At 43.8% G+C, this 26,475-nt stretch overlaps 1 protein-coding gene across 25 annotated transcripts in view; it reads left to right on the plus strand.

The window, feature by feature from the left end:
• NRXN3 (neurexin 3) overlaps positions 1 to 26,475 on the plus strand; it is a 1,481,114-nt gene that overhangs the window by 452,604 nt on the left and 1,002,035 nt on the right. For all 25 annotated transcript variants that reach the window (XR_007774426.1, XR_007774427.1, XM_050953172.1 and 22 more), the window contains 2 exons: positions 18,775 to 19,213; positions 24,635 to 25,018. Coding sequence is in view for 23 of the 25 variants with exons in the window: in XM_050953172.1 (XP_050809129.1) it covers positions 18,775 to 19,213; positions 24,635 to 25,018 (823 nt within the window). In the remaining 2 variants the exon portion in view is untranslated. The remainder of the gene's footprint in view (positions 1 to 18,774; positions 19,214 to 24,634; positions 25,019 to 26,475) is intronic.

The following is a 26,475-nucleotide window of genomic DNA, read 5'->3' on the forward strand; positions in this document are numbered from 1 at the left end:
CAGCAGTAAAGTGCTGGGGGAGGGATCCCTGGGTAATGCACTACTCTATCTTGGTAGCTGAATATTAAACAAACAGAATTCAAAGATTAAGAGCTATTATAGCAGAACACAAGCTTCCCTTTAATTAAGGTTGGGTATAGGCTAAATAGGAGGAGAATATCTGTATGAGGGGCTGCAGGTGAGGACTGAAGGTCATCCACAGATGTGGAATCTATTGGCCAGATTGAGCAGACCCTCTGATTGTCTGAATCAGATGTTGGTAACTACACATATGATCATAGGTACTGAAACTAGGGGTGCTGCCACAACCCCTGGCTTAAAGTGTTTTCTGTCATGTACAGGTTTACAGTTTGGTTCAATGGCTCTCAGCACCCAATTGTTCCAGTGCCCCAGTATACAAGAGGGCAAGCTCTAGAAGTGTTGCTGCACTCCTTGAAGCATCAAAAGTGGGCGATTGAGGGTGTAGTTTCCCATCCCAGTGCTACTACTGTCCACTCGCTGTAGGAGGAATGTCCGGGATCTGGTTACACTGCCCTCATTCTGCTCCCCTACCCCAGTATAGTATATGAGCTGGTGGGCATGATGCAGTTGTTGGGGGAGCTCTGCTACACCTGTCCTCCGCTAGTATACAGTCCCTTAGGGGACTCATGTAGTGGCTAGGTTGGAACAGAATGGGGGCAGCATAACTGTCTCTTGCTCTAATGCTCCCTTGCAGTGAGTGGCGTTTGGATGCAGGGAGTTAATGAGTCTTCCATCTTTACGTTTACACACAGCCAAGGCCTGCTGGGATGGACATTTTGGGAACCTGAACCATTCAGGGATATAACATAGTTGGGGGGGTCATCAGTTAGACCTTGTCTACACTACAATTTTTGGCTGTGATGTAGCCACATTCCTGTACCTGATTACAGTAGTAGTGCAGATGGGGTCTCAGGGGTCATGCAGAAGCAGGAAGTTTGTTTAAACCACTCTCCTGCACTGCGATGAAAACAAGGGAAGTGTGGCTGAGGTTGATGCTTGGGTTAGCAGGAGAGAGAGAAGGATTGAGGCACATTTCTGAGGTAGTTTGCGCAGCCTGGTTAAGACTTGTGGGTGTTAAAATAACACATCATTTGTTGGATTAGCCTGGACCCTCAGCTTTTGCCTCAGTTAAGTGAAATCCAATGAAAGAGATGCTGAGCTGAGAGTTCACTGCCCACTGCTAAGTACATTCAATAAAGCTGCTAATTCTTCCCCTTAGTGTTGAGGCTTGCTTAATTAATGACCTTGGGAGACCACAGCAGCCAGGCAAGAAACTTCAGCTTTTCACTGTTCTGGGGAACTGGGCCCTGGTATTTAAACATAGGTAGGTGCTGTATTGAGGTCCTGGGGAGACACAAGCATTGGCTGGTTTATGCCCGGGCATGGGAGGTGGGGGAGGGACTTCTTTATACTGTTCCCATCTGCATCAACAGCAAACAGAATAGCGCTTCACATCAGTCTAGACAAAAAAGGCTGTTAGGTCACCTTGTCCATTGCCCTAACCAGTACAGAAAATGTTCAGCCATGCCCATTTTTTTAACCACATCTCCCCACCCCATTGTGAAATGAGTTTGTTGTTCTCAATCCAGTTCTCATGGGAATTTCCATCTCAGGGGAAGTCCTGACATTTCAACATTTTGATTTCACCCCAAAATAGGATGAAATTTTGATTTATTTTTTTTTTGGAAGAATGGAAATTCCAAAAAAATTCAGTTCAGAAGCAAATATAAATGAAACATTTTGATGTTCTGGAGATCAAAATGTTGTGTTTTGGTTTATTGAACTGACCCAGAATGTAAAAGCAGCAAAGAATCCTGTGGCACCTTATAGACTAACAGACGTTTTGGAGGATGAGCTTTCGTGGGTGAATACCCACTTCCTCAGATGCATGACCCAGAATGCTTCATTTTGAGTCCATTCAACAGTAAATTGCATTTTTCGCATAGTGGTACATTATCTCATGGGAGCTGTAAGTCTGGAGCCTGATGCCCCCCTTCTCTCCTATGGGCTTGGCTCCCTGGCCAGAATACAGCTCCAATGAGTCATGTGACTCCTATGATGTACCACGCAGCTTGGTCAGATGGAAATCCATAATGCAGTATGAGAGATGTAGTCATCTGGGGATCCCAACCCATGAGAGAGAATGGCAGCTTGAACTACAACTCCCATAGCGCAATGCACTGAGAGGGAAATGCAGTTCAATGTTTTGCTGAACTCACATAAAACAAAAAATTTCAAGTCACAGAAGTCTGTGCAACAGGACTAAATATTCTGATTTGGGGTGAACCAACCTAAAAAAAAAATCATTTTTCTTAATTTTTTTGGAAAATCAGTGGGGGTGAGGGGAGGGCAGGGATTTCAATTTTTTGGAAATTTGACAGAAAATTCAGTTCCCAGCGCCACTAAGAAGAAAGGCCTGTTTCCTGTGCCAGTTGTTATCTGCACAATATTATGTAGATGTGAAACACTATATAGTCATCAAGTAAGATATTTATTTGCCAATCCATTGTCTAGCCTTGTTTTCAGTGTCCTAAGCAATGGGATTCATACCCTAAATAACTTGTTGGGCCACCCTAGATATCTCCTCTCTCCCTTGGAGTTGACATTGTTATAATTTCCCCATGTAGTCATCATTTTGCCAAGCTAGACAAATTTAGCTCAGATTAGCTTGTCAAGTGTAGGTTTTCAATGTGAATTTGGAATTAGAGAGGCATCCCACAACTGTTGAGTTTATCTGTGAGCTGAATATACAGCTTAATATAATTAAAACTCCATTACCACAGTGCTGTAAATGTGCTTTTGTAATGGTGAACTGTATGCAGTATTGCTTCCAAAATCCTAAATTAACACAATGTTAATGTTGCAAAGTCAAGCACTCCCAAGTTAGGAAACCTCATTATGAGGTGAGTTGGTATTATCCCCACTTTACACAGAGATAAAGACCAAAATTGTGAAGTATTAACTAATCTTTGGTGCCCAGTGTGAGCAGCTAAGATCTGATTTGATCTGTAGCTAAGATGGTACAGGACTGACTGGCTAAGTGGCAGTTCTGCAGAAAAGGACCTGGGGATTACAGTAGACGAGAAGCTGGATATGAGTCAGCAGTGTGCCTTTGTTGCCAAAAAGGCTAATGGCATATTGGGCTGCATTAGGAGCATTGCCAGAAGATCAAAGGAAGTGATTATTTCCTTCTATTTGGCACATCTGGAGTATTGTGTCCAGCTTTGAGTACCCCACTACAGAAAGGATGTGGACAAACTGGAGAAAGTCCATCGGAGGGCAACAAAAATGATTAGGGGGCTGGAGCACATAACTTATGAGGACAGGCTGAGGGAACTGCTTTTTTTAGTCTGCAGAAGAGAAGAGTGAGGGGGGATTTGATCGCAACCGTCAACTACCTGAAGGGGTGAGGGGGTTCAAAGAGGATGGAGCTAGGCTGTTCTCAGAGGTGGCAGATGAAGGAGAAATGGTCTCAAGTTTCAGGATGAGAGCTGTAGTTGTATATTACAAAAAACTATTTCACTGGGAGGGAGATGAAGCACTGGAATGGGTTACCAAGGGAGGTAGTGAAATCTCCATCCTTAGAAGTTTTTAAGGCCCAGTTTGGCAAAGCCCTGTCTGGGATGATTTAGTCGGGGTTGGTCCAACTTTGAGCAGGGGGTTGGACTAGATGACCTCTTGAGGTCTCTTCCAACTCTAATCTTCTATGATCCTATGATTTTTCAGAGTACTTATTATTTTGGCTCTTTATGTGTTCAGAACAGAACACTGTTGACCTCAGTTGTAGCTGTGAGTGCTCAGCACTTCTACAAATTACATCCCAGGTGTCTCAGGTTGGGTACCCAGAAAACAAGGAACACATACATTGTGGCCACCTGTGAAAATTTTGGTTTAGGTGACTTGCCTGCATTACATAGGAATTATGTGGCAGAGTTGAGATTAGAATCCAGTTCTCCAGGATGACATTCAACTGCTTTAACTACAAGGCCATCCTTTCTCTTCCTGCAATCTCTGGCGTCGTTTGCCCACATCTTCAGACTTCAGCAACAAATGAGACAGAGATTCTACAGAAAACAGTCTCCTTCACTGAACAACCCAGATTTGTTCCCAGATTATAGTCCATCCTGTGCATTGAATGACACAGGGGCCCTGTGGAAAATAATATGTAACTATGTAATTAAAGACTGTATTGTAATGCACACTAGGGAAGCACATTAAGATGGCACAGGCAATTTCAGTTTTGGCATTTCCTAACTTTTGAGGGCTTGACTCTGCAATTTTAATATTTTAATATAATTTCCTAAGCTTTATAAAAATGTGAAAATTGAAAAGAAATTCTATTTTACGGAATCATTTTATCACATTGATCATCATCAGAGTTGGGCTGTTAGATCCACAGCACAGTATTCTGCTACTTGAGCTAACAATAACTGGTATCAGTAGAAGGCTGTTATCTTCTGTTAGAGTCTGCCACTAGGAGGGGAGGTGAAACACTTTGCCAGTAGGTTTCACAGCAGTTTTCTAGACAGCAAAGGAATGCTGAGATTAAGGCATCTTGGGTTCAATTTCAGGTTTTGTAGGGGAGCATGTTCTACTGGCTACAAACCCTTCCGCCCATATCCATGTCCCTCTCCCTTTCTGTACCTCTTTCCCGTTCCCTGGATTTTGCCCCTGTTCCCCTGTCCTCACTTCTTCTGCCCCTATCCATGTCTTCCTGTGCTTGTATCCTCCTGTGTCCTTCCCTCCTTGCTCTGTGCCCTTCACTCTGCTCCTGTCCCCAGTTTATTTCCTCCTCCTCCTTCTTCCTTCTGCTCTTGACTCTCTTTTCTATTCTCACTCCCCATCTTCTGCTCTCTTGTGCCCCTTCATCCTGCATTCCTCCCCTCCCCCCAATTCTCCTTTGCACTCATGTCAGGAGGTATCCTTCACCTTCCATCCATGCTGGGTGTCAGCAGGGAGAGCACTGAAAACACAGGAGAGAGAATCTGAATTCTCAGTTTTGGTGTCTCATGCCACAGTGGCCCCTGGCAGCTGGGAGGAGCAATTACAGGGACAGCCTTGCTCAGCCCCTAAAGATCTGAGATGGTGCATACTTAGTTGCGCTGTGGTGATGGTGCATGCACAGTTCTGTTGACATGTCAGAGCTATGAGATCTTCAGTAGATAAGAACCCTTAGAGAATTTAGCTGCCAAACTAAACCAAGTAGCTACTGAGTAGATGCAAACTGAGGTTTGTCAAAGGCTTATAACTTGGATACATCTGGGTGTGTTTTTCATTAGGAAAGCAAAAGGCACATCTCTGACACCACGCAACTCCTTTGCCAAATGTCAAATCCCTGCTCCAAAGCAGGGAGGCACTAGCACTTCTCTATGAAAGAGCTGTAGATTTTTTCAACATAGGTCAAGCAATGTATTTTGTCTTAAGCTCTTTCTGAGAAACAGCTGAAACATTAGTTCTGAAACTTCAACAAAAAAAATCAGCATGGGTGCCATCCCAGCATAGAACGTATCAGCTCAGCACTTTAGGCTTGGCAAAGTTATACACAACTGATAGCAAGGTCTTGTAAATGGAAAGTGTTAGACAATCTTCTTAAGAAGAGGTGTCACTGACTGTGCCACCTGTAATAAAGTGCTCTAAAAAACTGATAGCTACTTAGGTCTTCGCATTTGTCACTGTAGTGTACACTGTGGCCGCTCAATGTCATGGTGACAACAAAGATAGAGCTCCAATCCTGCTGCTCCAAAAGCACACACACCTAGTACTCGAGCCACAGGATAATTTTTTACTTCGCTATTAGCAATAGATGGTCTGTGACACACAGTTATGTAGTTCTGACTCCATCCACTGAAGAGGGCAGTGGTGCAGGCACATGCATATGCATGTGCATGCACACTCTCCCTCCCTGCCTCCCTTATTATTCTGCATTATTTTGTCTTAGGAATTTTTCTGTTAGTGTTGCCCTTTTGTTTCTCAGTTGCTCTGTGTTTGTTTTTCACGTCACTGCTTTCAGATAAATCTTTCCTTGTCTTTTCATGAGACTATTTTTTTTTCTAAACTGCTTTTTCACTGTTTTACCTAGGGCTACAGTGTCCATGGCCCATTCACTCCTTCGACTATCTGATGTGATTCAAAGGCCGCAGAAGCTGACATCCCTTAGAGTTAGTCCATTCAGGTCAAGGATGAGGCAGGGGGGCAGGATCTCTGTGAGTCTAACATTAGTGCTGCCTGTGCTGTAACTTTTCTGTAGATGAACAGAGGACTTTGGTCACTGGGGCTAAACTAGCAACTTTCAGCAGCACTAAATTAACTTTAAAAAATGGAACACCCTGCCCTTGCCCTGGCTTCTCCAGTATTAAACTAGGGAGATTCTTCCCACTCTGTGCAAATGATCATGGGTGTATCTATCTAATTGAATCTATATCTTTTCTAATGTGCCCTTCACTTCAGTATCAAAGTGCCATTGTAGGGTCTATTAGTCACTCAGAAACCAAATTAAGCAGTGTTAAACTGTTGACAATTTTATCAGAAGGCTGATTTTTCCTATAGAAATATTCCACTTTAATTAACATTCAGTATAGCCCAAAACAGAGGGCTCAGGACTCCACGCATGTAGTAAACTAAATTCTATGTTATTACTGTGCACTAAAAGCAAGAAACCAAAAAGCAGAATGCATTTCTGTAGTTCAGACTTTGCAGTGTAAAACCAACCAAAATGTAGATATTGGAACATTTCATACAGTTAACAGCATTCCTTGTCAGGTACAAAAATAACAAGCTCAGCATAAGCGACGGTTTGTTATTGTATTACTCAAGTCAGACGTTAACACTTAAAAGTTACTTTTAAGCTATTTTTTTTTTCTCCTGAAGGCTGCAGGGGCTTTGAGTACAATTTTCAATTTTGTCTTTCTTAGATGAAGCTTAGCTGGATATTATGGTGAAAAGTCTTAGAAGTTACTCCAGTGAGGCACTTAATATTTGAGGAGTATGGCATGTGTTCTGGTGTAGATCCAAGGTACTAGGTGAGGCAGATGGCTGGAGATGTAGGATGAGATCCTGTGTTCCTCAAGGACTGGTCTCAGATAGTAGGTACACAACCTTTTCCTTTTGGGTTTGTCCTAGAATCTTCAGGAATGTGCTCAGATGTCCTAAATAATTCTCTTGAGGTACAGAGATGCCTTTCTGTGACTTTTAAGGCATGATTTTGCCTTTCATTGAAGTACTGAATTGTCAGTCCTCTGTGTCTGCTGAATAAAGTGTAAGAGGAAGCTTTAGCTTCTAGAATTTACTTCCCCTGGATAATCATTTATAGCTGCAGTGTGACTGGTCCAGTTCCTGGACTTATACTTTTAACCATCTACTGTCATTCTCATCCAATTTCCCTTCTGTTTCTCTTTATCTCCTATTTCAAGGAGTTTCTCTGTCTTTCCCGAAGTCTTCTGACTTTGTCCTTTCAGAACTGGCTCATTTCTCTTTTGCACTTTCCCACAAAACATTACATTATTCAGAGCAGATAGAGGTCTTTTAGGAAGACTTAGTTTTTTGTGCAATAGATACAAATGGCCTTGTTTTATTGTAGGAACATTTTTTTCAGGATAAGTTTATACTCTTTGTTTTTGTTAAAAGTAGTTCAGAGTTGCATCAAATTCAGTTAACACAGCTCAGATCCTATTTGACTCTCATTACACCAGTTTTAATTCTTAATCAGTGGTGTTAAACTTATCTTACATCATTAAAGGGAGCCAAAGCTCTTTGGCATTATAATGAACATGGCTGCCTGCACACAGATACCATGGAAATTGGGACATGCAGTCTCTATGACTATGTGCCCCCCTCAGGGTAGTTAAATAAATGTATGGTTCTTAAAACTTTAAGGTGTTCTTATGCTTGAAAAGATTTCAGTATTTATGTCTTTATAACCAGGTATTCTGCAGAATGGGACATGCAGGAGAATGAGAGGCACAAGGAATGAGAAACAAGGAATGTCTCCTGCCTAAGGGCTTGTGACTCAGTGCGTGGAAAGGCAGAGCATGTGGAAGATTGGGCTGCCCCATGTGCCCTCTTGTGGTTAGGGTGCCTCCTCTCTGCCCTTTATTCCCCCTCTTCCAGGCCCTTTTACAGATACTCCATACACTTGTTTATCCAGTAGCCATCCTTATAGGGGTTGGGGTTTATTCAGACAAGTAAAACTCAGAATCCCAAAAATCTATCCTAATGCATGGCTCTTATCTCAGATCCTGGTGACTGAGAGGATTCCTTCATCTTGTCCTTTCCTTTTTTATGAGTTCTTTGCAGGTGATCTGCCTAGGGTTCAGCTTACAGGTGTACTGCTCAGCGCTGACTCCCCTGTAAACTTCCCAGAATCAGTTTCCTCAAACAACTGCTTCAACTCTCTTATAAGGAACCAGGTGCTTGCGGTTCTGTCTCTGCACCAGGTATCTCTGGTCAGCTCATTTAGCAAGCTGGCCCCAGGCTTCAGGTCTCCTGCAGGCTGCTCCCTTGCTTGCTCTCTCTCCCTTTGCTGGCTCACAAGCGCACTAGCTTGCCACACATGAAGTCACCTGTGACCCTGCTACTGCTGTTGGAAACAGGAGTATGTCAAAGTGCACTATAGAACTTTTAGTGCGCAGTAGCAGGGTCCACACAGTGACTGAGGGTGCATCAGGCTCGTGTGCTCTAGACTCATGCCCTGGCCTGCTGCACACAAAAGTTGTCACATAGATAAGCCCTAATAGAGGAGATGTGGCAGCTGAACAAACTATGGCCCAAAAAACAGTTGCACTTAAACTGCCATCTTTAAAAGTGATTTCTGTGATGAGTAGAGAAATTCACTTTAGCTGCTGTTTGTGTGACACTGGGGACATCTAGCGACTGGCAGGCTAACAGCAATTGTGCATTACCCCTGTGGGAGGAGGAGGAGGGCATGCCTAGGGGCAGCCAGCACTCAAGGCTATGTTTCCTACTTACTAGTGCCTGCCTTGTAATGAATTCAATATCGGCTACCTGCCAAGCCTGGCATATTATATTCTCTCTCTCTCTCTCTGCCACCACCCCCTCCCCCCCACTCCCTCTCTGTATCTTCACTTGATTGCAAAGAGGCTCTTTGACTGTTATGAAAAGCCATCTGATTAGGGCTTTCATTAACCCAGGAGCAGAGCTACTCAGTTCAGGTTGGGCAGGAGAAATTCGGTAAGTATTTCAGACTTGCAAAGTTGCCCCTGTTTAAGGAGTCTCAATACTAAATTGCCCTCTTGGGTGTATAGTTCATCTTACAACAAACTCCCCTCCCACCAAACTGACGTAAAGAAAACTAAACTATAGATACTCTGTTTTCCCTACACCCCATTAAAGTGTCATATACTTTCTTGGGTTCTCTCACTGCTGATTATCACAGGCCTTTCTGTGTCCATTCTAGCTCCTTCCTGAGCAGCCTGCTTGACTACATGAGCGGCAGGCTGAGTTATCAAGGAGGAAGCCTCTGTGGGAATTTTTATTCTTTATGTGGCAGTTTCATGGTTTCAGGGTAAAATTATTATTTGTTTCAGTTTGGGTGAACACGGGTTGGATCTTGAACCCTCTGAAATGCTTTAGACTTTCCACCCTCTTCTTTCCCCTTCATGTAGCTTCTTTACACTGAGTACTGTAGAGTGTATGTGTGTGTCCAGAATGGGAGAAGGCTACTTTCCCCAGGCATCCAGAGCCTGTGTGACACAGTTCAGATCTGGGACAGAATTAAACAGATTTCAGATGCAGGGGAAGGGATTCTGTTTTGAAAGAGTGCATCTACCACCAAAACATGCAATTCACTGGCATTGTCTGTATTCGAGAATAGTCCCATTCAGAATGTGGTGTGGCTACACTGATGCTGACCCACATTAGTACAAAAGGATATGCAAGATTGAGCCATAGATTAGCCCTGTCTGTGCACAGCCTGGTTTGCTTTTGTCTGTGCTTAGAAGTCAGCATTTCCTCAGGTTTACCAGTGCTGAATGGGGGCTATTCCTGAGTGCAGACAAGGCCTTCATTTGAAGGAGTTTTAGTGTAAGTGGGAAAAGGCAGAGGGAGTACTCCAGAAAAACTGAACAAGTTTTTGGGAGTCGGATACCATTTGTATTTTTATGCTGGTGATTTAATTGCTGGTGCTCTTCTCACTAACAATATCCAAGCATGGTGCTAGGAGACGGTGTTGCAGGATGTGCTGTGGGCACCTCAATAGGTGGCGCTCTCCTCTCTGACTCAGTATTGACTGCCGTGCCCCATCTTGGAAGTCAATATACCTGTGCTGCAATAATGAGTTTTGGTGACCCAGTCACCAACCGTTCAATGACCAATCACTCAAGCACTGTGTATCTCAGTCTGGATGATGTCAGATTAGTAGAGGGGTGGATGGGGTAAAATGGAGCAGTGTGGGTGAGGAAAGCTGCATTTGTGTGGATCTATTCTGATATGGCACTACAAATGTGCTGCTGGTGAGCAGTTCCTTGAAAACAGCCTTCTCTCTCTTTTCCTGCAGATCCTCATAATAAAACTGGCTCTAGGAGCAGCTCATGTGTTAGAGCAGCAGGTTCAAGAACCAGCTCCTCAGCCCTTGTCTTTGCTCTTACAATGTGCAGCTTAGCCGCAAGCACACATGTGCCAGGATGAGAAGAGCAGAGAACAAGGAAAAAGGGACAATGGACAGAAAAAAATAGAAGCTGGGGCATAATGTGAGGAGGTGTGGGGGAATGGGGGAGATGTCCATCCACCAGTCTGTCCCAACACATGGCGTCCAGAAAAAAGAGGTTAGGAAAAAGAGAAAAAAACTGCATCTGACCCTTCCTGGTCTCGTTGAGTGCAGCCCCTGCCAAGTGTCAGGCCTCTAGCTGTCATCTGGCTCCAGGTAGAAACGCATGGTTCTCTCTCTCTATTAGACTGGACCCTAGGCTGCAGTCCTCTGACACAAACCATAATTATTCAGCAGGTCTGACTTAAGCACAGACCCTGCAGTTTTGTTTCCTCCAGGAGCAATGATAGTGGTTAACACAGTAATCAGACAGCCTCCATAAAGCAAAGTGTAGTTGTTTAGAACAAAAAACATGTCAGAGAAAACAGGTCTGAAAACAATAAAAAGGGCTACACACATGTCTAGCTTACCAGGTACCTAACCATCTTTCACAATGGGAATCCTGAGATGTCTGAGCTTCCTTCAGACTCCCACCATGAGACTCCTAACATCTAGCTGGCATAGTCTATTCCCATAACACACGAACCATTTCTCCCCCATGCTTAAGGAAGAATACACTGTAAAAACTGTTCAGTCTTTTTGATCTCCAAGCTCCCAGCTGGCAAAATAAGCTTGACTTTTCTTTGGAGACATGGTCTTTGTAATTAACATCTTTCCCCCATTGTTCCTTTCCAGTTTCTTCTTCTCACAGTCCCCTATTAAGTTAGATCAAACCCACCAAGGTTATATACTAACTTTACCTTGCTGACCAGGTGTCTCAGTTCTAAGGCTACTGACGGGCACCTTCTATTGTCTGGACACTGAAAATTCCTTAGGCGTATCCATCTGCCTGAGCAAGGTCTCTGGTACAAAATAAAGTCAAGTAGTCCAACTGTGCCTGAAGGGAGTGGGGCTTCTAACTCCCATTCCTTAGTCTCTTTAATGTAGTCTCAGATTCTCTAATTCTAAAAGGGATAGAGAGTAGTGGTACCAACTGCTTAATGGCTTATCCTTCCTTGCTGGCATACCAGAACCTGTTATTTTGTAGGCACAAATGAGTCACAACAGGCCACCTCATAATATGTACCTTAAGTACATAGCCTCACAATAACCAATCTTGCATGTTGCTGGATTGGCAGTTACCCTTACATCTGTGAGAGGTTGAAGTACCGTGGCTATTTGTTTCAGGTGGTCATGGTCCCCCTAATTCTGGCTGTAGATGACGATGTCATCTAAATAGGTGGCAGTATATAGTCCATGGGATTGTAACAATTTTATCCATCAACCTCAGGAAGGTCACAGCTGCATTATAGAGTCAGAATAGCATGGTATGGAAGAGGTACAAGCCGAAGGGCATGGAAAAAACTGTCTTTTCCTTGGAGTCCGGTGTGAGGTAGATCTGCCAGTGCCCTTTGGTAAGATCAGTGGTGGACATACACTAAGCTGTTCCAACTGGTCCAATAACTCATCTACCCTCCATATGAGATAGGCGTCAAATTTAGATATCATGTTCACTGTGCAGAAATCTATACAGAAGTGTATCATCCTATCCAGATTAGGGACCAGGACAATGAAGCTCCATCCACTCACTGCAATATATCTCCATCACTCTGAGGTCTAGCACTGCTTGAAGCTCCTGATGGCCTATGTCCCTCATTTTCCCAGAGACGGCCTGAGGGTTTCCCCTCACTTTTTGTCCTGGTACTGTTCCACTTGATTTCTCATCATACTGAGTCTTTCCTGGAGTGGACAAGAAGATGATGGGGAACAAGTCCACTAGTTGCTGGATTTTTGTCCTCGGTTCCCAGTGTAAGGCTTCCCCCATCTTTACAGGCATGCAGATTATTTCCATCAGGGCATGGAGTTCTAGTTCTGGTGGTGGTGGGGGAGGAGGCAGTAGTCAATGAAAAGCCCCTCCCTAGCCTTCCAGGCCTTTAGAAGTTGATATGATAAATGTGGATGTTTTCTTTTTTTCTGGTTGCCAGATTTTATAATTGATGGGGGCTCGCCTTTCTAATCACCTTGAAGGGCCCTTGTCAAGAGGCTAACGGTTCAGACTCTGAGCTGGGTAGTAGTAAAAGTACCCTATCACCTGGTTTAAACTCTCTCAACCAAGCTCTGCAGTTATAGGAGGTCTCTTGGGCATGTTGAAACTGCAGAAGGTTTTCTCTGGCAAATGCTCCCAGTTCTTTAAGTCATCTCCATAACTGGAAAGGTGCATTGGTTTGTGGCATCACTGCTATTTCAGGAGAATGCCAAGATTTTTAGGCTAGAAAGGGCCAATGTGATCATTTAGTCTGACCTGGATCACACAAGGCTAAGGCCAGAGGACTGACTTGAGTTAATTTGTGTTTGAACTAAAGCATGTCTTTTCAAAAAACATCTAATCATGATTTTAAAATTGCCAATGATGGAGAATCTAGCCTTTGGTATGTTGTATAAATGGTTAATTACCATGTAGAGTTCAAATGTGAAACTCACCTCTAATCTGAATTTGTCTAGCTTCAGCTTCCAGCCATTGGATCTTGTTACACATTTGTCTGCTACACTGAAGAGCCCTCTATTATCAAATGTCTGTTCCCCGTGTAGGTACTAATAAACTGTGATCAAATCACCCTTTAACCTTGCCTTTGTTAAGCTAAATAGTTTGGGCTTCTGGAGTCAATCACTGTGAAACATGTTTTCTATTCCTTTAATTATTCTGGTGGCTCTTCTTTGAACCCTCTCCAATTTATCAACATCCTCTTGAATTGTGAATGCCAGAATTGGACACAGTATTTCTGTAGCAGTTGCACCAATACTAAATACAGAGATAATGTAACCTCCATACTCCTACTTGATAGTCCCCTGTTAATATATCCAAGGATCATATTAGCTCTTTTTGTGACAATGTTGCATTGGAGCCTCACATTGAGCTAATTATCCACCATGACCCATAAGTCCTTTTCAGAGTTGCTGCTTCCCCGTATAGAGTCCCCACCCTGTAAGTGTAGATTATGTTCTTTGTTCTTAGATGTATAACTTTGCATTTGGCCATAGTACAATGCATATTGTTTGCTTGTGCCTGGCTTACCAAGCAATCCATATTGCCCTGCCCTCTTCCTTATTTACTTCTCCTTTAATATTTGTTTAATCTGCAAACTTTATCAGTGACAATTTTGTTTTTTTCGCGGTCATTGATTAAAATGTTAAATAGTGTAAGTCCAAGAACTAATCTCTGTCAGACCCCATTCGAAACACACCCACTCAATGACATTTCCCCATTTACAATTACATTTTGAGTCTTATCAGTCAGATAGTTTTTAATCCATTCAGTGTATGTATGCCATATTGATTTTTTATCATCTAGTTTCTTCATTAAAATCTGTGGTACCAAATCAAACTCCTTACAGAAGTCTATTACATCATCATTATTATTTTTATCAACCAAACTCATAATCTTATCAAAAAAGATATCAAGTTAGTTTGACAAGATGTATTTTCCATAAACCCATGTTGTTTGGCATTAATTATATTACCCCCTTTAATTCTTTATTAATCAAGTCGTGTATCAACTGTTCCATTATTTTGCTTGGGATTGATGTCAAGCTGACAAGCCCATTATTACCCAAGTTGTCCTGTTTACACTTCTTAAATATTGGCACATCAGCATTCTGCCTATCCTCTGGAACTTCTCCAGTGTTTCAAAACTTATTGAAAATCAGCATTAATGGTCCAGAGAACTCCTAGGCCAACTATTTTAAAATTCTTGGATGCAAGTTATCTAGACCTACTGATTTAAAAAATGTCTAGCTTTAGTAGCTGTTCTTTAACATATTCTTTAGTTATTGTTAGAATGGAAAGTATTTAATCTTCATCATCAGTCATCAGCATCATCATAAGATATGAATATATCATCTGTTTTCCCCTACATAGAGAACAGAAATATTTATTGAACATTTCTGCCTTTTCAGCTTTATTAACAGTTCTACTATTTCCATCTAGTAATGGACCAATACCATTGTTAGGATTCCTTTGTTCTTAATATACTAAAATCTCCTTCTTATTGCTCTTAATTCTACTGATCATAGTTTTTGCCTTGTGGCCTTTAGCTTCCCTTATCAATTTTTTACAATTCCTAGCTTCTGATATGTATAAATGACTATCAGTGTCCCCTTCATTGTATTTGAATGACTTGTGGTCCCAGGGCCCTATAGTGCTGCTTCATTAAGTACCAGAAGGATAAGCAGAGATGACATTTGTTGGGACTGGGCATAGATCCCATGTCCTCCTGGAATCAGGGCTGTGTGAACTAGCAAAACCAGTATCTTGGCTCTAGAGCAGCTTTTTTGTTCTTCTAACAAAACTTTATGCTTTTCTTGTTGTGTTGCCCTGTTGAATGATGTAATTGAGTCCCATTTCTTTTGGTCTTTTCCATAATTCCTCTTAATCAGGCAAATTAACAGGGAGGAAGGATGTGTTTATGGCTAAAGTATCATTGCCTGGAGATCTGTGTTCTATGACCTTGGGCAAGTTACCCTCTCTATTACTCAGATTCTCTGTCTCTAAGGCTGATAATGATGCTCACTTTATGAGTCCAAGAGGTGGAAGGCACTAGAGAATGGGACATCGTTACTATGATTAAATGAAAAGAGGACAGGTGAAACTAGTTATTTATGGCCACATGTTCAAAGACGCCAGAAGATCTGGTGAGGTGCGTGAGAACTGAGATCTCATAAGGGCAACCTGGAGATAGGAGTCTCATTCTCAAATTGGGAGGATTTCTGTGTGTTCTGGACTCAGCATCCTGACACATTCTGATGTGACAGTATTTTGTTTCTTGCAGATTATTTACACAGGAAAAATACTGGGTCACTGGCTCAGATCCTCTGATCTGGTGAAGCGACACTTAACACAGGTCCAAGGAGTTGGTACAAAAGTGGGATCAAGCCACCTTTCTGTCCCTCAGCCCTGAAAGAGACTTAGGCCAGTTTTCCCTTTAGTGCAATTTAGAGCAGCCTCAGGGTTGCTCTGTTATGTGACTGGTAGCAGCCTCCCAGGGTATTCTGCCAGCCCAGGAACACCAAAGAGCAGGACAATCTGGCCATGCCCTCTCTTATCTACAGACCTCACCACTTGCCAGGATGGGGCCAAGAGTGGTTGACTTAAAGCCAGCTCTATGAGCTTCACACCACTTTGGGAATCCACTATGCAAGCCAGATCCTAAACTGGTGAGTTAAACCATGATTCCATCCAGTCTGGGCTGCCAGACTGGCAAAAATAGGATTGAGCAGGGCTGAGAATATGGCCTTTTTTGTGTGCTACTTTATAAAGTAAAAAGGGGTCTGGGAGTTTGTTTTGTTTTTGAACCCTGTTCCCGTGTTTGTTTTTTACATTAGAAATATCAGGAAAGTTGTTTCATTTTGCTGAAGTACTCCTTGGAGGTAAAAAATGTTGTGAATCTTCCACAAAAGAGTTTTTCTCATAAGTGTTTGCCTGGAGTTAATTTTGCGCGCGTGCGCACACACACACACACTTTTCAAACAATTTGACTAAAAATCCTTGCCCCCTCACATAGTTTGAGTTTCACTCTCCTTTCACTTGATGTTCTACCTCTACTAGTTCCCTAGTTGTCCATAGAATATTTGAGGAAAAACAGGAGTACTTGTGGCACCTTAGAGACTAACATATTTATTTCAGCATAAGCTTTTGTGGGCTACAGCTCACTTCTTCGGAAGAAAAACAGTGCATGAATTTCTAAGGTGAAAGAAAATCTGAGTCGTTCCCCATTTAAACAAAAGCTAACCAAACAAAACAGCCTTTTCAGTCATGGAATCATAGGGTTAGAAGAAACCACAAGGGTCATCTTGTCTAACCTCAAGTCCTTCCATGTATTTCACAAAGAATTAAAAATGGTCATAAATAGTTGTATTTGCCTTTTGAAGTGGAAGCAAGTGTCACTTTTGTGTCATAAAGTTGGTGCATAAAATATGTTTTTAGCAGGTTTACAGAGAATTGACATTAGAAATAAGGTTTTGGTCTCCACTGTCCTATGTCCCAATGACACACAGCCAGTCTACAGAAATGACAGAGAGCACAGAGGTTGTAACACAATCATCAAATTCAAGGTTTAGAGATGGCATCATCTAAGGATATATTTTATCTGTAAACTTTTAACAAATAAAGTGTATTCCCCTTTGGGATATTAATTCATTAATATTTGTAAAGAACTTTGAAGGTGCAGTGTGTTATAATTAGGAAAAGTGTAAGGAAGTGACCAACATTTATGTGTCAATACTGCTGTCTACTGGATGGAATCAGAACTACTTGACTGTGTCATAGGCCCTTAAAAACTATTTTCCATCAAGTGTCTCTTTTAGCTCAAGAGGTAGGGGTTTGTTCTCTTGGAGCAGGAGGTTCTGAGCTGTATCTTGAATGCCATTATGAAGCTCCGAGAGGGTACTGCATGAAGCCTAGTGAAAGCTGTGAAGTCCTAAATGGGTACAGATTTCTCCTTCTTTTTTTAATTATTCTTGGTTTATCTACTTTAGAATTTTATCAGCCCGTCCCTCCTACAGTTATCCTTTTACGTTTGCTGCAGATTGATCTCCCTGATACCATAAGCCAATGTGGCTTTCCTCTGTTTCCTCTTTTATGTCTGTCTGGTTCTGGAAATAGGGGTCTCTAGTTTACTTGAGCTCCCCCCCTGGCTGGATGTCAGCCTCTGGGATAGCAGAACAAAACTGTTGTAAGGTTTTATGACTGACGGTGTTTTAAGATTTCTTCGTGAGAGAAAACTTAGGGCTAGTTTTGTTTGTTTGCTTTTGTTGGGGGAGCTTATGGCTGTTTAGGATCCACGGTACGCTCACCAATATTTCCTAGCGACTGTAACTGAAATTTTAGCACTCCAACTCTAATGTTTAACTGATCTTACTAAAGAAACAGCAGTCGTGGTATAGATTTTCATACAGAGCTTGTGTATGTAAATACTAAGGGTACACCCTGTTGTGTGTTTTATAGTGGGGTCTTGTAGCAGAGTGGATCACTGCTCCGGCCCTGAAAGGGTTAAAACAGCCCTGGATAAGGGCTGGGGCTGGAGAAAGCAGCCTTTTAGGCTAGGCTGATTGGGGGAAGTGGCAGCAGCCGGGACCATGCCCCAAACTAAGCAACAGGCCCTTATATAAGGCAGAGAAGCCAGGAGCACAAACGGTCTCTCTCTCTAGCTGTAGAGGGAGATGGACCTGGCTGTGGGGAGCTGGAGACCGGGTGCCTAAGTGGAGCAGGGCTGGGGAAGGCAGAGGAGCTGGGGAGCTCCTGCTTGGAACCCAGGCTGCAACCTAGCTTTAAGCCAAGAGGTGCTGGGGGTTGCATGAGGCAACCCAGGGGTAGACCAGGGCAGCAGGTCCAAACCCTCCTTGTCAGTGATAAGTTGGCTGATACTGCAGTCTGCCCTAGGGTGTGGGGCTAGACAATAACTGGCAGTAGCCATACACTGAGGCAAGGTGGAAATAGAGGGCTGGGGTTCCCTAGGGAGGGGAGACCCTGAGAACAAGGGGTCACTGCCAGGGGGCAGCACCCTATGTAAAAGGGCACCGGGGTCCAGGGAGGGACACGGGGCCAGTAGCTGAAAGGCGGATCACCGGCCTGCAGAAGGCATTCTGGACACTGGTCTGAGCTAATTCCTGAGGACGACCAGTAGGAGGCGCTGCAGGGGTGAGTCCACCCGGTTACAGGTTTATATAAATGAAGCATCATGGTTCCAGCCACAGAGTGTATATTATATACTAGATCCTCAATGACAGCATATCTGTGGTGGGGTCATGGTGCTCCCTGACCACCAGTAAATGTTCTCTTCTGCTGTTCTGATCCATGATATCTATAGCACACCAATTGTTGTTTCAAGGCACCATCCTAGCTCTGTCCTCCCTCTCTGTCACCATGTGAGATTCTCCCAAGGTCTCATCCCCACTCCCTAAAGTATTTTTGAGTTCTTCTCTCTCATGCCTGGTAGGGATTGGGAGGCATTTGTATTGGTTGCAGAATTGATGTATGGTGTATATCTTTGTCTTGGACAGGTTGTTTATAAGAATAATGACATCCGTCTGGAGCTGTCTCGCTTGGCGAGGATCAGTGACACCAAGATGAAGATCTACGGGGAGGTGAAATTCACATGTGAAAATGTGGCCACGCTGGATCCCATCAGCTTTGAGACGCCAGAGGCCTATATCAGCCTGCCTAAGTGGAATACCAAGCGGATGGGCTCCATTTCCTTCGACTTCCGCACCACTGAGCCCAACGGCCTCATCCTCTTCACCCATGGCAAGCCCCAGGAGAGGAAAGATGCCAGGAGCCAAAAGAACACCAAGGTAGACTTCTTTTCAGTTGAGCTGCTAGACGGGAACCTCTACTTGCTGCTTGATATGGGCTCCGGCACCATCAAGGTGAAAGCTACCCAGAAGAAAGCCAATGATGGAGAGTGGTATCATGTGGATATCCAGCGAGATGGCAGATCAGGTAGGAGGATAAAATATTAAATAGGTTCATCTCTCCTTTGGTGGGGGAGCATAAAATCCTGGTCCTTTAAAATTCTTACTCCTAGAAGGGAGTAGCTTTCTTGCAAGAACTCAGTGTTAATTAAAGAAATCACCTAGCAGAATAGGAAGCATTTCAGAGGGCCAGCAGTGTATGAAGTGTTCAACGTGAGCTTTAGAATAGCCCCACAGAAGAAGCCTTTATAAGCAGCCCTTCAGCATCTTACTCTGTTTAATCTGCACCTAGTTCAGTAATCACCTACATCATCACAGTGGTCACTTTTGGTGGGCCAAGCCTTGAGGTCAAGTGCGTAATGAATTTTGTTACTTGTTTTTTATTCCAACTAACTCCCATTTACTTCACTGGGAATAAGTGCTAAGTAGAAACTGAGTAAGAACTTCAGGATCTGACCCAATATTATCACCCTCTCCTGGGTCTATGTAGGGCCAGGGGAGACTAGATAACACAATTAACAGGGAGAAACTTCAAAACTAGTGGAAAATTTGTTGGGACAAGAGAGAGAGAGGAGTTGGCCAATCACTGCCCTGTTCTCTTATTTCCTTTGATGCTGTTGCAGATCACTGTTTGAATAAGGATTCTTCCTTTATTCCTAGCTAGGCTTTCCCTTTCCAAAGTGTTTCTTAAAGTGAAAGTCCTTCTCTTAGTCTTTCTATATCTGGTTGAGTCCTCTTTGCTGCTTCTCACTTTTAGAATTTCAACTAACAGAATATATATTTTTAATATTATGCCTGTCATCATATTATCTAGGCTCCAAAGGTATTTTCTTTGTTTATGATGTTGTAGAGCAAGCTAATACATACTCATGGTTGTGCTCCAAAATAAATTAGGAAGTGAAATAATCATATCTACAATTTGATCCTTGTCAATATGTGAACAGTTGGGCTTGAACTTCTCCTAGATCATCAGGAGCTGAATATCTGGCCATATGTTTCTGTAAAGGGAATTTTGCCTACATTTGCAGTTAGGTCTAGGATTTGACCTGTGATCTCCATAATATAAATGTCCTAGATTTGTGCTGCTTGGGGCTTGCAACAGAGTGTTTTCAGCAGAGGGAATATGCTTCCCCTGATTTTTCTAAAGAGCTGACTTTTAGGGACCACTGCACAGCTTCTCTCTTTATGCAGGCCGTTGTCTGAAGAGCTGGTTGTTTCTGTGATAGTTTAAAGGAGTTTTTTGTGTTTGACATTGAGCCCATCTAGGTTGTACTGTATGTCATTTGATTCCATTAGCACCTAGCGACCTCGACAGGAGCATTTTACAAATGAAGACGTAAATAAATGATTTCTGTAGATTTTCTAGAATCTAATTAACTTGCAAGGATAAACTCAATTAGTAGCATTCATTACTACCTACAGTTTTCCTTGCTCACATGGAGCATACCTGGTCCTTGGACAAAGAATTCCAGAGTAGGAAGAAAAAGATGAAAAAGCAAAGTCCTGGCTGAAACGGCTTGTTAAAACCCAACCTCAGAGGGGCACGTTTTGGTGCATTATGATAGCTGAGATTGACATTACTCCTAGGAGAAGTCACCTGAGCTCCCCAAGGAGGCAGACTGCAGGACTGACATGTTTGTTGTTCAGCAGAAAGGTTTATTGATTGCCTGAAACCTGATCAGAGATAACAGACTTCAAATTAAATATGCTTTGTTGAACAACAGTGAACAGATTTGTTCTTTTCTTTTTTTAACTGAATTTTGTGCTAGTGAAAAGTGTTGGATTGAGTGCCCTACCCTCTGATGTCCTTTCTGAAAAGGTAATAGGAGCACCAGCACTGAGAGTTCCCCCATGTCACCCATGTGTGCATTGACCCATTCAGGCCCTCAGGGGCCTCTGCTACGGATGAGAAGGGAATTCAGTCTCCATGGTTTGTTCAGTCCGTGACTTTTCTGCTGATTGCCAACAAGAATTCCAGCTAGGTCCTGTGCTTTTTGTGATGTGGACATCCGTCTGTTAGAAACTGGACTGAGAAATAACAGACTCGTTTCACATAGGTCATCCAATAACCGTTAGACTTTAATAACTGAAAACTGGTTTTGATCTGGGCTAGAGTTGAGCCAGTGAACTGGACATTCTGTGTATCATTCATAAAGTACCCTGCCCTCATTAGATTCTTTCCTTTCTTCCAGTTCTCCCAAGGAGTTAAAAGCTTTGAGCTCTGCTGAGCTAAGCAGAATCACCTGTAAAGGTCCAAGTTCTCCCTACCACTAGGTACTAGAGTAGGAAAGAGGCTGCTGGGAAGCAGGGCAGTTATCCTGCTCACATAACCTCTGGCATCTCCAGTCTCCTTTGACTCTGCATGTGCTTCAGTCGGTGCTGGCTGCCAATGCAACCAAAGCTATATTTTCACTGTATGCTTGTCACGGAGTCACCGGGCGATGCTCTGGAACTGCTCCCCATCAAGCCAGTCAGGACTTTGGGGAGCCTCCTCTCCCTTGGAGCAGACTTGTTCAGGGCAAGAAGCTCACACGTCTTCACCTCCTGGGTCTCTCCTTGGAGCATTCAGCATCCTCTGCCCCTCCGTGCGCTTCCCCCAGCGAGCCCACCCAGGCGGGTTCCTGGGGAAGCCACCGGGTCCTGCACCCCCACTTCGCAGTCAGATGTGACTCTCAGCCAGCCAGTAAAACAGAGGTGTATTCGATGACAGGAACAGGGTCTAACACAGAGCTTGTAGATACAGCGAACCGGACCCCTCGGCCGGGTCCATTCTGGGGGGCAGTGAACCAGACCCCCCACGTCTGCACTTCACTCCTCGACCCCAGCCAGCTCCAGACTAACAACCCCTCCCAGCCCCTCCTCTCTCCTCAGCCCCTTTCCCGGGCCAGGAGGTCACCTGATCCCGTTGTCTCCAACACCTTCAGCTGGCACCTTTGCAGAGGAGGGGCCCAGGCCATCAGTTACTAGGAGACAGAGGGTCAGGCATTTAGGTGCACTGGCCCTTTGCTCTGCCAGATACTTAAGAACTGCACAGAGGACACTGAGGCACCAACACAGTATTCAGAGAAAACATTAAGAACTTTCCCAGTTCGTCACAATGCTGACAAGAGCTGACAGCTTGGACTTGGACTTCCAGCATCCGCTCCCATATCTTGTAACCTTTCTATCCCCAGGGCAGTGTCCTTCCGGTAATGTCCATGAAATCTGTCACCATTTCTAGCTGGGAAATGCTGTACATCATTACAAGAGAACATTTTCGGCCAATTCTGAGCTTCAGAGCACATGTTATCCCACCACTGCTGACTCTGAAAGCCTTACTGACAGACTGGATGTCTGGTTGCATCAAAGTATGGTTTCCAATACTGGCTTTGTCTTCACTGGTTGCTACCTGTTTGGGCCCTCCCACTTGCTTACCCATGCCCCCAGTTGAGGCCCTTGAGGGGTTAGAAATGAGGCAGAAGAGCCCTTCTGATTTCTGAGGTAGAGGTTTGTTCTGTCTTTTCAGAATTGTAGATGTTAGAGATGGAAAAGATCTACTAGCTCATCTAGTCCCTTCTCCCTAGGGCCAGTGCTGGATTGGTCCCTCCAATGGCTTTTCCAGTCTGGTCTTAAAAGTTCCATGTAAGAGGTCTTCTGTCACTTTCATGTTCTAAAGCCTAATGCAGCTTAGCCTATTACTCAGCCTAGATACATACGTCCTTTCAAATTTCATCCTCTTCTTCCTTGCTTTACACCTTTAACCTTGATATTTCCTCTCCCTTCCTTGGTGTTTTCACCTTTTCAGTATTTGCAAACTGTGTTATGTCTCCCCCCTCTGTGGCTGATTGGCCAGTCTAGAGAGGTTTCATCTGATTTTTTTAACCTTTCTCTATAAGTCAGACTCTCCAGCCCCTTGATAATTTCTGTTACCCTTCTCTTGACTCTCTCCATCTTTTTGGTAATATAGTATATTGTCCACAACATGAACACAACCTTCCAAGTGCAGTGGCAGCAGAGCCAGATGGAGAGGGACTGTGACCTTGCAGCTCTGTGATGTGCTGCCTTTGCATATATAGCCATATTGTGTCACATCTCTGCTCTTGCCATATAAAGGGGAAAATGTCTGTGGTGCTGCAATTTATTTGCACAGCGTAGTTCATCAAACAACCCTAGTTCTTGAGCCTTTAATTTGTAACGCCTCTATTGCCTCAAACACTCTGCTGCCTCTGACATTATCCCTAAGTTATACAGAACATCACACGCATGAAATGCCCTGTTTGCATTCTGCTCTCTGTTCAAGAAGATGTGTATGACAGCTTAAGGGGGGGAAAGGCATACGTACGTGACTGCATTTTCTCACCGCAAACTCTGTTAACCAAACTCTCCTCCCACTCCTAGGGGTGTAGGATAAAGAATGCAGTGATCTGAAATTAATCCTAAAGCGCAGACAGTCCCTTCTGGGGACACAGAGTATCTTAATGACACATGGTGATTTAGAGATAGATGGAACAAGATTCTTAGTTCAAAGCGGACTGGTGTCCCTATCTCAACAACAACTGAAGTCCTGAATGAGGAGCAGTGTGGTCTAGTAGACTGCACTGAACTGGCCTGTCAGAGACCTGGGTTCTGCTTTTATGTCTGCCACTGAGCCATTGGATGACCTTGTGTTAGTCTCTACACTTCTCTGTTTTCCCCTTCCACCCTTTGTCTGCTTGATTGTAAACTCTTCATGGCAGGCACTGCCTCTTAAAATATGTATGTACAGTGCCTTGCACAATGGGACTCTCATCTTGCTTGAAGCCTAGAAGCAACTATAATACAAATAATAAGAACTCTCCCTTTTGGAGTTCACCTTCACCTCTCTGTGTCTCCATTTTCCCATCTGTGAAATGGGGACAATGGTACCTTCTTTGTAAAATGTGTTGAGGTCTGCTAATGAATAACATTATATAAGAGCTATGTGTTAGTAGTAGTAGTATTTATTTTAATCCTATATAGTCCCAGAGCCTTCTAATTCCAGCTGCACTTTATGTGATTTCCTGTCATGCAGAGTGAATTCCATTGAATAACACTGAGTTCCTGGGTTTTTGTTCCTTTTTTAAAAAAGAAAGATCCTCTCTTACTGCAAGACAGGAGGAGAATTAAGACCATGTTGTTGAATATGTGTATTATTGTAGCACCTAAAGTCCCTAATCAGGATTGGGACTACATCATGCTCTGTGCTGTAGAGGCACAGATGAACACACAGTCCCTGGCTTGAAGAGTTTAGAGCCTGTGGCTGGGGGGAAGAGGTGGGGAGGGGCAGCGTAGGACAAACTTTCTGTGTCAGTGTTGTGTTTTACTGCGAATCTTCAATCTCCTCAACTGAAACCATCATTTTTCGCCTGCATTCAAATACCATAGGAACTGCACTAGACCTGGGCTGTCAGTGGAGCTGTTGGCTGATGTTTCCTTTTCCTTCTTGCCCCAGGTACCATATCAGTGAACAGCAGGCGCACCCCATTCACTGCCAGTGGGGAGAGTGAAATCTTGGACCTGGAAGGGGACATGTACCTAGGTGGGCTACCTGAGAACCGGGCAGGCCTCATCCTCCCCACAGAGCTCTGGACGGCCATGCTGAACTATGGTTATGTAGGCTGCATCCGGGATCTGTTCATTGATGGACGGAGCAAGAACATCCGGCAGCTGGCGGAGGTGCAGAACGCTGCCGGGGTCAAATCCTCCTGCACCCGGCTCGGCACCAAGCAGTGCGACAGTTACCCATGTAAGAACAATGCTCTCTGCAAGGATGGCTGGAACCGCTTCATCTGCGACTGCACTGGCACTGGCTACTGGGGCAAAACATGTGAGCGGGGTAAGTCAAATGTGCTTTGAAATCATGCTTACCAAACTGGGCGTGTGTAGGAGCTCAGTAGGGACAAGACTGTGCTACTCCTGGATTTAAAGTTGGGTTATTCCGATGGTGCCCCCAAGCTCCAAGGACTCTTCTCCTCACTTTGATGGCTCAGTGGGATCTGAGTCTCTCCCACCCAAATGGTCCTCACCACCCTGAGTACAAAGGAAACTCCACTCCCATTTGATACTGCCAATCCCTACTCCAATTACCAGGGAGCCTTCCTTCTAAGATATATTCCCCCTCACCCTCTGCCCAAAGGACCAGATAATCTTACTGTCTTCTGAGCTGATGATACCCTAGGGAGTGGGGATCCTTCCTCTCAGTTCTGAGGTCTCTTTTCCCCAAGTTCAGTGTCTCTCCCTCTCTGAGTTCTGTCTTTCATCTGTTGAGGCACAAAATGTGGCTGTGTGTGATGAGTTCCAGGTGGCTTGTTGGTAGCAGTCCCAGGTGCAGGCAGGGGCCTGCTGATCCTTTTGCTTTAGCACGGGCTTGGTTGAAAGACAAGGTACCTCTGTCTGTCTCTCTCTCCTTCGTCAGCCTGCACTGATGGCTGAGTTGCTGGTAGAGCCACCCAATGGGGTACTGTAGTGCTGTATTAATTTAGATGGAATAAATGGACCCAGAGAGTTAAAGGTGTTAACATGACTCAGTCACTGTCCAACATTAAGCACTGTTAAACAAGGTTCAGGGTTTGGTCTACAGAGACCTCAGCCTGCTTTGTACCATGGCAAACACACCATTAAACATCTCTTTAACTTTTTATTAAAGATACACAAAGAAGAGGGGAAAGGATTTAAAATATTTGACATGTAAAGTATTCCTTGTTCCCTTTCACTTTAACTGTAGAGAGCTTTTAGAAGGAAACCCCACTTATTTGACAGTCTCTTTGATGGTAATTGTTCTTTTTGGGGGAAAGAGAAAAAGATAGTTGAGATGGACTGTTGTTATTACTGTTGTAGTTAAAGTCCGAGCCCATTTCTTCAAAGACAAAACAAGACAAACACACACAAGAGGGAAGAAAAACCTGAGAAAGATAGAAAATGCAGTTTCTGTCACTGATGTTGACTCTCACTTGCAGCCTCACTGCTGGAAAAACACAGGTACAGCACATGGTCTTATTAGCCACCTGGCAAACATGTAGCACTGTCGAACTGTTTAGGACAGTGCATTTAGCTGCCTCTTTCTGATGCAGAAAATACAGTCTTGGCCGTCCAAACCAAACTCTAATTACACAGAATGCAAAAGAAAAGGGCTAGGACAGAGGAGAAATATGGTAGTGAAGGGAAAGGACACAGGACAGAGGTGGGAGAGACACAGTCTCTCATCCCAGGTGTTGGTTGAGATTCAGCTGAAGCTGGTGGAGATAGCAGTATCATCTGGATCCCTTTCTGTGGTGTGGTCTGGTCAGGACATCT

This window comes from Gopherus flavomarginatus, chromosome 5 (genome assembly GCF_025201925.1).
Source record: "Gopherus flavomarginatus isolate rGopFla2 chromosome 5, rGopFla2.mat.asm, whole genome shotgun sequence".
In the NCBI taxonomy this organism is placed as follows: Eukaryota; Metazoa; Chordata; order Testudines; family Testudinidae; genus Gopherus; species Gopherus flavomarginatus.